We start from the raw sequence: 12,420 nt of genomic DNA on the forward strand, positions 1-12,420 counted from the left end.
GAGTAGACAAGGAAAGGCCAACTGCTAAAATGATTACAAACAATGCAGTTTAATCTCACCTTTTGATTTTATTATGTATTCCAGCATTTGCACAAACTTTTTGAGTTTGCTCCCTTCATTCATGATTGAAATAAAAAACAATTAAACATAATAAGTATCCAATTAATGCCAAAATTAGATATTTGTAGCACATTTAGTAACCCATGTCTCAGTTGTACCATATTTGAAACTTATGCATATGATAAATAAGTTTTTCTTCATTTTTATAAAACAAAAGCAAAATAAATACATATGCATATACATACAAACATATTTATATTTATATAGTTTCCCCCAAAAAAGTCTATATAAAGGACAGCATTACTGAAACTTAATTGTTGGGTAGCAAAGCCACAAAGTAATAATTCAAGCTGTTCATCAGCTAATGTAAGAAAGGGTGAATACAACATACGAAATACAGTTTAGGAATGTCAATGTATGAAAAGGTAGATTGTCTGAAATTAAACCGAAAATGAACCGCTCAAATTTATCACCTATGCCAAATCACTCCCCAAAATTCCTTCACTTGCCTATTTTCTGCCTTTGAGGAACCATAAACTCACCTTTTCACCTATCAGATTCCAGCTTCTTATAGCAGGTTCTAAACTGGATTACATTGTGTATCCCCACATTACTAATCTCTTAACTATGGATAAAAGGGTAAAATAGAAGAAAAAATAAGGTCTAGCACCTAAGAATCTATGATTTGGTAATCAAACTCCTCTATATAAATTCTTTGATATTGCACACTTAAAAAACATAACCTTAATTTTTCACAATTATTTGGACATTTTGGCTTCCATTTCTGTCATTTCAGCTGTATTGCTCGAAGGCCATTACCTTCAAATTTATTCTAACCCAAGAACCATTTCTTTCTCCAAAGAAAGCCTCATAGAGAAGACTACTATATAAAACTTGTAAAAGCAGAGTTGGACATAGTTTAAGCAAGTTTGAAGAATAAGAATCAGTTCTATCTCCACCCCTCTACCTATTGCTACCCCAGAACATAAGCAATCCTACTAAGAAAATCAGAATGCCACAAAAATGTAGGCTAGAGTCATCCTGTTATATTTCAGAATTGCTTCTGATGATATTCAGTGTTTTGTAAGTCTTTCTAGTTAAAACGGTCTTTGAGTTTTAGATATTTTTCTAGAGAACCAAACTAAAATATGACATCTCTTTAAATAAAATTTGTAATATACTTCCCTAAACTTTTTAAAGCAGTAAGAGCACAGGTTTTCATGTGAATGGAATCTATTTCTTCCCATCTTAGAATAAAAATATTCAGGCAGACCCATAAAAATACAAAAAAAAAAAAAATGATAACAATGAAACTAAAGATAAAACCCTAACTCAATTTCCAAAGGAATGGCCATTAACTTCATAATCCATGAGGATAATTGGCGAGATGGCCTATTACAATTCATGTTCTTTGCTCTTTGAATCAAAACATTAAACACAACCATAAGGAAGGTTGAGAAAGAATTATGTCATGGTACTTTTCCTGTCCCTAGCTCTGGGATAGAAGGGCTGAGACACCCTGAAGAGAATGATCTTTGGAGAAAGCAAAACAGATCCCCTTTTTCCAGATATATTCAAAAACAAAAAAGTAGAATATATATATAGTAAAAACAGGAAATGAAATAACTAAAGATAAAACACCGAATAAAATGCAAAATAAAGATTAAGAATACCAGTGTTACCAATAAATTATTTCAAACACCTTTATTAAAGACTATGAAAAAAATTATTGTTCAAAATAGTTTTTCTCCATACAACATAGCCAGAAAAATGTGCATAATACCATATAAATTTGTTTATGTAAATATGAAGGTATGTCCATGAGTATATATATATGTATGTGTGATGTATAGTTCTCACCATCTCTGATGAATTCTCCCAAAAGCAAGTTGTTTCATTGTGTAAAATGGTTTCAATGTTAAAATTCTCAAAATAGAAATCTTGTACAACACCCACACATACTAAATGGATCAAAGACAATTACTTTCACTGATTATAAGTATATAGTTATGAATCTTTATATTACTAAGATCTGGCATTGAAACTTATGAATCAAATACTACTAGAAATGCAAGAAAAATAAAAAATACACAATCATAGTAGGATAATTTAGTCAGCACCAGATCAAGAAGGCAAAAATAAGATAGGAATGATCACTACAGCAATGCTACTTATTAGCTATTTAGCAAACTTTCAACCCCAAAGTCAGAAAATGTACTCATTTGTGATGAAAAATGTAACAAATCTAATTATATACTATAAATGCCAAGAATAGTTCAGTGAAGCACATTCTATCAAAATAATAAAATTAGAAGCCTGTTAATAAAAAGAAAACAAAAACTATTTCAACACTTGAAAAATTTTCAATTACTCTTCTGATTGACTACTTAAACACTAGTGGTAGGAAAGGAATATAATCTGAATAGCAGATTATTTACAAGAAAATAAAATTACATTTTATAACATAACATTTGGATTTATGCCAAACTGTATCTAGAGGTAATTCATTATCTATTAAATCAGAAAATAACAAAGGCATCCTAATCAATAAACCAGATTAAAAAAACACTCCCTTACGTCTCAACCACTTCTTCCAGCCTCCTTTAAGAATCCCTAAAGGAAACAAGAAGAAAGGAACAAAATAAAAGAGAAATTTACAAAAGAAGATAACTGATAAATTTAAAGAGTATATTTGTAAAAAACAAGATTATCTGGTATAGCTGACAAATATTTTTTAAAGGAGGATAAAATCTGAAATAATGTAGGATTTAATTCTAACATAAAAAATATTGAGAAAAGATGAAAAATATGTTCAACATTATGACAGTAGATCTGGAATCTAGAAATGGCCAAATTTCTTAAATCACATAATTATCATATTTGAGTCTGGAATAAGGATAAAATCTAATAAGCTAAAGAAAGAAAAATATGTAAAATAGGCTCTAGATACAGATAATTTCAGAGATAAATTCTTACAAAAGCCTGAGGATCAGGGTGCATGAGTGGTTCAGTGGTAGAATGCTTGCCTTCCATGTGGGAGACCTGGGTTCGATTCCCAGACCATGCCCACCACCCCCCAAAAAAAGTCTGAGTATCAGATACTTCACATATTAACAACAACAAAAACTATTCCAGATCCCAAAGGTAATGCCACTTCAATTCAAGAAAACTAAGCAATCAACTCAATTAATATGAGAAGGGAATCTGATAAAATTCAACATTCATTTCTGATATTTTCATCATCTTAATATAATAAAATATAATTATTTTTAAAATAAAGAATATTTATCTTGAAACATTAACCAACAATATATTTATCAGTGAAATGCTAAAAGAATTCCCATCAAAACATGGAACAAAACTAGGGTATCAGCAAGAAGTACAAACAGTCTTTTGGACGTTCTAACAGGTGCAGTAACAGGTGAAGCAAAAGATGTACAGTTACTAGATAGGATCAAAAAGAGAGATACAGCTACAAGATAAGATGAGATGAGATAAACGTCATCAACAGTAGCAGATGACTCAACCATCTATCTTGAAAATCTAGAAGTAGGTGAATGAGTTTTAAAACCATCAACAGTGTACAGTAATATGACCAATAATAATATTAAAAAACAAAAAATTGTTTATTTAACCAATAAGATAATAGGAGAAAATAAGCCATAAGAAGAACAAAAGTATAAAATATTTTAAAATGACCTTGATTATAAATGTTAGAAGTCTATATAATGACAACTACAAAACATCACAAAGATACAAACAGGCATAACTAAATGAAGAGATATGCTATGTTTCTAGAAGTCTAAATATAGTAAAAACTGCTTTTTCTCAAATATTCATAATTAAGTTGCCAATTAAAAACAGGAGCATCTAATTTGGAGCACGTGTGCATGGGTGCCCTGCTAAGCACTTTATATGCATCATCTCACTTAATCATAACAAGAATTCTATGAGGTCATTATTCCCATTTTACAAATGAGGAAGCCAAAGCAGAGGGGTGAAATACCATTTCCACACAATTAATGACTACCAGAGAAGGAATACGCTCAGGCCCTCTGAAGCCAAAGAGTGATTTCTTATCCAATATACTATACTGGCCCAATATTTCAAAAAAAGGGGGAAAGAGAAGAGGATGATGACAGTAAGGAATTTTTTATATAGAAGACAGAACTAAACTCACCAAATATTAAGCATGCAACACTCTAATAAATTAAAATTATATGGTACTAACAATAAGAAAAAATAACTAGAGCAATGTATTATAATAGGTAGTGCAGAAACAGATGTAAAGAAAAATATATGTGCACGTAATCTACAAACTAATGAACTTTAGCCCATGAAAAATCTTCTGCTTGTTTTATTCTCTATTATATCCACAGAACATTGGTTAATGTTAAATACAAGCAACTCAATAAATATTTGAAAAGTGAGTTAATGAAGGAACAAATTAACATGATTAATGAAATATTGGTAAAGAAAGTAGCGCTTAACAAAAAAAAATTGAAAAATAAGGCAAGTCCTCACCTCAAACGTCAATTTCAGATGGAAAGTTAATTGTCTACCAGCATAAACAAGAAATAAATTATTAAGGAAAGATTAATAGACAATTGAGACAATAGCCTCAATTGAAGCCTCCTTTGAAGTGATGAAGGGTTCACTTCAATTAAGTTGAACCAAAATCTCAATAGAAAAATGGGAAAAGGATATTAAACCATTCACACACACACACTCTCACAATCAATCCAAACAGAGCAATTTAAATACCATCTCAGCTTTCAGCTTGGCAAAGACAAGCCTTTAAATTGTCATACCGCGTGCCCATAACATGTCCATTGTGAAATGAAACATGACATGGAATAAATAAAATGAAAATATTCAAGCAAAATTTACAAAATGATGGGCTAAAGTTTCAAAAAGCAAAGCTGAGCATCAATGATGTATTACAAAGTAGAAGGCTTCCAAATGCAAATCAACAACTTCACCTATTGAAGCAGTTGGAGGAAAACAGGCTTTTCCCTACTATCCACCTAATGGTAACATTTTGGAGATAGAAAAATATCAGCACACGCTTAAATTTTTGTTTAAATAATTATAATTACTTTATTTAATAAAACAGTTACTTGACAATGCTAAGCTTGCATTCAGACAAACCTCTATGCATTACTACTGCATTAAGAGAGAGCTTTCCACCCAGCAGCAATCTTGTAAGACCTCTGGAAATGCAGTCTTCAGTTAGGAATAACCCAGTGTCAGCGCCAATTCTGAGATTTCACTGTATCCTTACTCCCCACTTTAGGAATAGAAAACAACACTCCTATTTGTCCTAACCATCCTATATTTGCTTTCTTCTGCTAATCTGGTGGTCACTCTGTGGTTTGATGATGAATAAATGACATGACTGCTAATGTAATTTAAAAGCTTCCAGCATATCACCTAATTAAAGATCATTTAAAAGTCTAATAAATATGCACTTGGCCTTCCCACTGTACTGACTCAATGAACTTTAAAACAGTCCTTTAGATGTGTCTGTTCCTTGATAAGAGCATCCCTATTGCCTTTTTCTGAATATGGAACGCAGGTTTAATTACTCTGTAATCTCACTCATTATTGCAAATACTTTCACCTTACCTAGGTGAAACTAAGCCATATCCCTGTAGTTTCCTTTCCAAACATTAGTTCTCAACTTTGGCTCTACATTGGAATCACCTGGGAAGCTTAATGACTGCACACCCAGAGACTGATTTAATTGGTCTGAGTTCAGCCTGGGTAATGGGGTTTTTAAAAAATCTCTCCAGGTGATGCTAAATGTGCAGCCAAGGATAAGAAACCACTGCTTGCTTACTTGCTTTATTTATTTTTTTTATCTATCTATTTATTTATTTATTTATTCATTCATATATTTATATTTTTTAGGCTGCAATCGGAGTTTATTGTACCCAGTTTTCTAAGTTTTTTTAATTATCTGGCTAACAATCTTCTCAACTTCTTGAATGATTCTTGAAGTCAGTCAAAATCCTTAGGTAACATTCAGCGGTCATCAAATGAAATATCAATTTTGGAGAAGAATTCCATAATTTTTGTTGAATACTTTTAAAACTCTAGAAAATATGTCATTTCTCTTCTTTATATGTCCACTATTTACAATCACTAGATCTTTCCTAGCCTGGAAACTGAAATAGTCATATGAGAATACCACCTGACCATGCAACTAGTCCCCTCCTTCTCAATCTAAGAATGGGCTAAATTATTTAAAAATACCTATAAAATAGTACAATTACTCAAAAGAGGCCTGCCTCTCTAGCAAATGATAACCAATAGGATTTTTCATTCAGGATTCCCATATTTTATAACTTAGTAGCCAGCTTTCTTAATTTTGGTCTGAAGCTTTTTAAGGATCTTAGAAATTGTGATGTTACCTTGTGAGTGCACAGATAAAAGGAGCTATTTTTCCATTATCAACAACAACAAAAAAAGAAGAAATCACAATGACAATATTTTATTTCACTTTTATAAGCAACCACTGTACCAAAATTAAAACCCGATTTCATTTTTGAAAGAAAAAAGCAAATGCCAGTATCACTTAATCCTTTTGAATTCTCATTAGCACAACTCATTCCATCAAATTAAGTGCTGTGGTCTCAGGACACCCCGCCGAGGGTTAGATGAAACAATTGAAACAACAAGCATTTTTCTCTGATGCTGTGTTAGGTCCAGCCTGACATTTTATTTTAACATGTAGTTTCCAACTCACTCCCCACAGGACAATGTATTTCCTATTATTAAAAGCAGCAAATAACATATCCCATTCCTTCTGTATTTGCACTATAATGTACCAAAGTCCAAGAAGCACAAATCATAAATTATCCTAACACCCTAAGAAGGTAGCTTTTTAGACTATCAGCAGGTTTCTTGGAAAACTGCAGACAAGAAAGCAAGGCAGACTGTGAGTTTTTAATGATGCTTACTTGTCTCTTGGCTTTGGCAATGACATTGGAAAGGTGTCAATTCAAAGTCATTAGTTCTACACCAATAGGTATTACCATTTTTATGACTTTCTTTTTAACACTGGGGTGAGTCCTGGAGGTCTCTAAACAGGTTTAGGGACACTAGTTTCCACAGAGCAGAAGATTCTTCCACTTTGCTTTCGTATTTATCTTTCCTCCACCCTCACTAATTCTTTGAGACATACTACTAAATCAGACACTTCCAAGAATTAAACAGACTTTTACTAAATTCTTATTATAGGCCATGAACTGTGCTGAGAATACCTTAAGTCACCTGGCACAGAGCAATAAAGCACTAAGGTACAGTGCTATGGAAAAAGTGATTCTCCGCCTTTATAAATCTGTAGCTTAATTTTTTATAAAATTGTCTCTTTCCCTGAGCTTGGGGATTATGTAAGCACTTAGAAATTTAAAATTAAGATTAAAATTACTACAAAGTCTAAAATTTCCAAAAACCATAACTAAAAGTAGTCACTTTATTGTAATAAAACATTCAGATAGAAGAGTGGAAGGCAAGAGCCCATATATATTATTTCACCCAATATTATTTTCCCACAGTGGTCTCCTCCTGATTATTTTTTTTTCTAACATGCTTACTTCCCCACATTTTGCAATTTCACAGCATTGTTTGTACACATCATTCAAATGGATTTAGTGGGAAAAATTATGCAAAGCGGTAGGAGTGATTATTATACATGAAGTTTAATACGGTACAATTAAATGATAATAGTGGCAATGGACATAGAAATGCAAAAATTGTGTATACGAATCACACGGAAAGTTATTAGATATCATTTTCAAGTTCCTAATTCCCGTCTCAAACTTATATCAAGTGCAAATTTCATTATTTCATTAATTTTCTAGTTAGAAAAAATTAATAGTTGGCCACATCATATCTTAACTGACTTCTAGTGAATTTAATAAAGACAAAATAATGAACAGGAGCAACTTACTACAGAATTCTGGCTACCCCAAACTATTAGAACTATACATCATACACACCTGAAATAGAGTTATGAGTTTAGACCTGCAGACTGTATGAGTGAACGCATTTACCATGTAGGCCACTATGCTTGTCAGAGTCTCCCTGCCTCGCATTCACCAAGGACTCTAATTAGCATTTTTTCCTTCAGGGTCTCAAAGTTTTCCAAAGACCTGGCAAACACATTACCTTTATTCAGTAACAAATAATTTGCTTTACTTGTGTTATTGTTTCCCAGTTTCAACACAGATCTTATTTTTAACCAGTGATCTAGAAACACCCAAAATTCATAATTATTACTGACAGTGTTATGACTGTGCAAAGGTAATCAAGGTAAGCTTTAGAGGCTCCACACTGTTCGCTACTAAAAGCATTCTGAGATAGCTGTTTGTCACTTCAAACTCATATAAGTGCAAATTCCTGGCTATGTTTACATAGCTGTTGTGGTCACCTTGCACACAGAGCTTTGGTCACAGTGTGTGCTCCAGAGTCACCCAGAATTTTCTGTAAAGCCATCAAGAGTAAGGAGGTCTGACTGATAGAAGCTGACCACTGTTATTCCTTTGAGCTGAAATATTCCAGCCAAAAGCAAAGAATTACTGTTTTAGTTAAGTCTAATGCAATTAAGCTTTATCAAACAGCTCATGAACACAATCTCTTCCTGGCTTTGTGAACCATTTTAGCCAAGTGGAAAAAATAAAATAAACAACATTCTACTTCGGGGTTCATAGAAATTCACCAACCCTGACAGTGAGATGGCTTTGACTGATGGGAGAACTGAGTTTTGGCTCTCTGATTAGTTTTCTTCATTTATAAAGTGAGGACTCTCAGATCTAAATTCTGAGTTTCTAAATTCTCAATGTTGAGAGAAGTGAGAGTGAGAAATAATATGCATTCCAAAGACAACAATTTAAGCTATTAAGTTCTTTTTCTACACTCTGACTACCTGAAGGTACAGAATAAAAATATACAATGGATTAGTAATTTCATAATTATCCTGTTACTTCTTTTATGTAACCCAACAGTGTAATTCAAGATTCAAAGTAAGCTTTTTGGCATTAATTATTGTATTGTGCATCAAATTTGCATGAACATGGTTAAATTCCTTTATTTTTCATCCTAGAAGGAAACTTAACTGCCAAGAACTGCTCCAACTTCCATTAGGAAGAAGAATATTAAAAAAGAGAGTCTTCTGAGTAAGTTTTGAAAGCAATAAATACTTATGTTATAGGGCCTCCTCCTTAATTAAAAATTGAAATGATTCACAAAAATTAATCTGACAGTTCTCAGTGCACTCAACTTGTAGAAAACAGGAATTGCCAAGCAGTCTGAACATCTTTGCAAACAATAATATATTCAGTATTTTGTTTCTTTTTTATAGTTTGGAATTATTTTTGGTAATGTCTAGAAAAGGTTATAATAATAGTCTCCCAGGGAGCATTGTGAAGACTCCTGTTTGCCAGTTCAAATAATTTCTAGAGAAATAAACATTCTGTTTAAACAGGAAGAGTCAGAGAGATCTGCACTGTTTGAACAACCTATGGAGAGTTTGTTTCATTAACAAAATGCACAAATATTAATGACACCCATAAATAAGCTATCAGTAAATGGCTTTTTGCAAAAGCATTTTCAAGGAAAAATTCCAAATAGGAAGTACATCTTAATTTCACTGTGCATGTTTACACTATAATACATTTTTAAAACAAAGCTTAAATGCTATATGGATGTCTAAACTGGTAACTGGATGATATTCATAAACTTCATATGACCACATACCACAAGATATATGTCAAAAATTATTTATACTTAGCTTAATGATTACTGAAGTTCAAAGTTGCTTAAACAATAACTGCCTTGGAACAGACTCAGTGTAAGCAATGAATTAGGAAGTATGGCACTTATCCAAGTGTGGAGAAGGCTCAGGTCAACTTCACAGGGCAATCACAAATGATCTGAAGAATGGTGGCTTCAATCATGCCAACTGGCTTGGGATCTGAAAACACTATTCTGACATTCCTTCTCTCCTCCAAAATGAGAAGCCTACCTAGAAGATCTCAAGGTCTCTGTCAGCATTCTATGACTCTGAACTACCTGGAAGGTTAGGTTACCTGAGCTGCCAGCTGAAGGGAAGCATCTCATAAGCACTTGCAGAGAATGAATGATTCCAAAACGGCTGCTCAGTTTGGGCTCCTTTAAAAGGTTGGGTTAATTAGGGGAGTAGGGAAGAACTGCATTTACTCAGAACTAAAGCTGTATTTCAAAAGTCAATTCAAAAGCTCTCCAAATTTCTAAAAAATGCCCAGAGGCTGAAGTCAGTATTTCAGAAACTAATAAATGTATGAGTATCTAGGTATGCCTTGGGCAAACTACAGTATCTCTGGATCTCCAAGTCCTTTTGCAAAGTGAGGGGACTGTTAGAGATTTCTACAGAAGCTTCCAGGGTCAGCATTCTGTTGAAAATATTTTCTAAATTGTTTCCATTATAAACATTTGGCCAATTATGGCAATTTGAATTTTTAGGTATGTGCTACAGAACACAGACCCCTGAGTTCTTGTTTTAAAACTAAAGGCGACAGGCATTTCACCTGAAACAAATTCCCCACCTCTTTGGAGAAAAGCAAACAAATGCATTTGTTATAAAGAGGGTATGTATCAATTCTTTATTTTTCCTCTAGAGCTGTGTCACTAGGCCTACTTGGACCAAGAATTACTTACCCATAGCAACTCTACAAAGCTACTTATCTTCTTCAGTGTTTCGATGTGATGTTCTGGTTGTATGGCAGCATAAAAAACTTGTCGATTAACTTTGTTTTTTTTATTCCACCCTTCTAGCAAGTACTTCTCTCTAGTTAAGAGAAAGTATTCAGACTCCACCTGTTTCACCTAGCTACACATTCATTCAGACACGCGGCAAAGCTCAGTCCCAGCAATACCAAACCTGATTAGATGGGCAGGAGTGTATCCCTGCTGTTAGAAATTAAAGTTGTGGGAGCTGAATTCTAATCCGACCAATGCTAACCCGGCCAGGTGCAACAACTGCAGGGCTGGCGCTCTGAGTCGTCTCCGTCTCGCGGATGGCGAGCTGACAGCTCCAGCTAGCGAAGGGGAGAAGACGTGTCCGCTGCAACCCGCTACCCGGGGGACTATGGCACTGTGTTCACCCAAAGATTTCCCTGCCCTCAAAGACTAACAAAAATGCAATGTCCTGCGTTTCTTGAAAGGACAGCGGGCAGGAGCCCCATAGCTCTCCCGGGAGAAAATCCTGAGGAGGAGTAAGTGGCGGCAGGAGGCGCCCGGTCCTGCAACTCACCTTCTGCTGCCTCCGGGCCATGTCGGTGGGCTGCTTGGCGTTAAAGGGGTAAGCGATGCACCTCACCACGAAGACGTACAGCTGCAAGCGGATCTTTCGCTCCAGCTCCTCGTCCAGCTGCCGCTCATGTTCCTCTCGCCCCTCGCTGAGTACCGAAGGGCTAGGACTCACGGGTCTGGCCGCGCCGCCGCCGCCGCCGCCGCTGCCGCCTGCGCGCCCCGGCGCGTCCCGCCGTCCTTCCCGAGCCGGGGCCGGCTGCGCTCGCTGCGAACCGCCGGCTGCCACCAGCACATCGCGGCTCTCCTCTTCTAACCCTTCGTCCGACTCCTCTTCGCTAGAAGATGGGTCCAGCATGGTGTGCCCGCTGCCCCTAGGAGCCTCACTCCCGGCGGCTGCGCCCACGGGTCCGAAGGAGCCGCGGGGCTGGCAGCAGCCGCCGCAGACCGAAAGGGAAACTGGCCAGGGCTTTCCGGACACGTCGAGTTAGAAACCCGAGTGTTTCCTACCACCAAGACGAAAGGGGCGGGCAGGAGCCGGGAGGAGGACGGGGAGGGGGGGAGAAGGGGAATGAATAGGCGGAGTTAGCGCTGGGAGGGGGGGCGGCAGTCTGAGCGCCTTTGGAGTTGCTCGGCCAGTCCCGGGTGCGCCTGCCCCGCGGCCCCCTAGCGCCGGCTAGCAGGGGCCGAACGGCCAGAGACTCAGGGCGCAGGTGGGGAACCTGTGGCGCCTACAACAAGCAACACGTGGAACGGAATGTTGAGGAGCTGGCGCGGGGCCGCGGACTGCGCCTGCGCGCGCCGCCGCCGCGGTTAGGTCCCGGGTGCTGGGGGGTCCCGCGGACCGGGTGCGCAGATTGCAAATGGGGAGAGAGGAGAAGGGTGATGGATCAGTGACTGCGCATCTGGGGCTACTTGGACTGCTGTGAACCCATCACCCAACTTCTTTCTCTCCCGTAAGCTTCCTAACGGTGAGGGGGTGAGGGCAGCAGGTGAAGGGAGCGGCCGAAGGTCCCTCGAGCCCGAACCTGATGCCCGCGGATGAGCGAGAGCTTAGAGAAATGGGAC

The 12,420-nt window shown here is 36.7% G+C and overlaps 1 protein-coding gene and 1 long non-coding RNA gene across 11 annotated transcripts in view; one reads left to right on the forward strand and one right to left on the reverse strand.

The window, feature by feature from the left end:
- The window catches only part of LOC143649960 (uncharacterized), a 33,801-nt gene extending 23,091 nt beyond the window's left edge, over positions 1-10,710 (forward strand). Inside the window, exons 2-3 of the long non-coding RNA XR_013159273.1 lie at positions 9,170-9,242; positions 10,567-10,710. This is a non-coding gene — a long non-coding RNA (uncharacterized LOC143649960). The remainder of the gene's footprint in view (positions 1-9,169; positions 9,243-10,566) is intronic.
- Positions 1-12,062, reverse strand: part of CADPS2 (calcium dependent secretion activator 2) — a 617,203-nt gene extending 605,141 nt beyond the window's left edge. For 4 of the 10 annotated variants that reach the window (XM_077119482.1, XM_077119432.1, XM_077119528.1 and 1 more), the window contains exon 1: positions 11,357-12,058. In XM_077119482.1, the coding sequence (XP_076975597.1) occupies positions 11,357-11,710 (354 nt within the window). In that variant the 5' untranslated portion in view covers positions 11,711-12,058. Of the gene's footprint in view, positions 1-11,356 lie in introns of all 10 variants that reach the window. The other 6 variants (XM_077120033.1, XM_077119365.1, XM_077119348.1 and 3 more) reach the window with 3 other exon arrangements.
- Positions 12,063-12,420: the final 358 nt, after the last annotated feature.

This window comes from Tamandua tetradactyla, chromosome 1, assembly GCF_023851605.1.
Source record: "Tamandua tetradactyla isolate mTamTet1 chromosome 1, mTamTet1.pri, whole genome shotgun sequence".
Classification (NCBI taxonomy): Eukaryota; Metazoa; Chordata; class Mammalia; order Pilosa; family Myrmecophagidae; genus Tamandua; species Tamandua tetradactyla.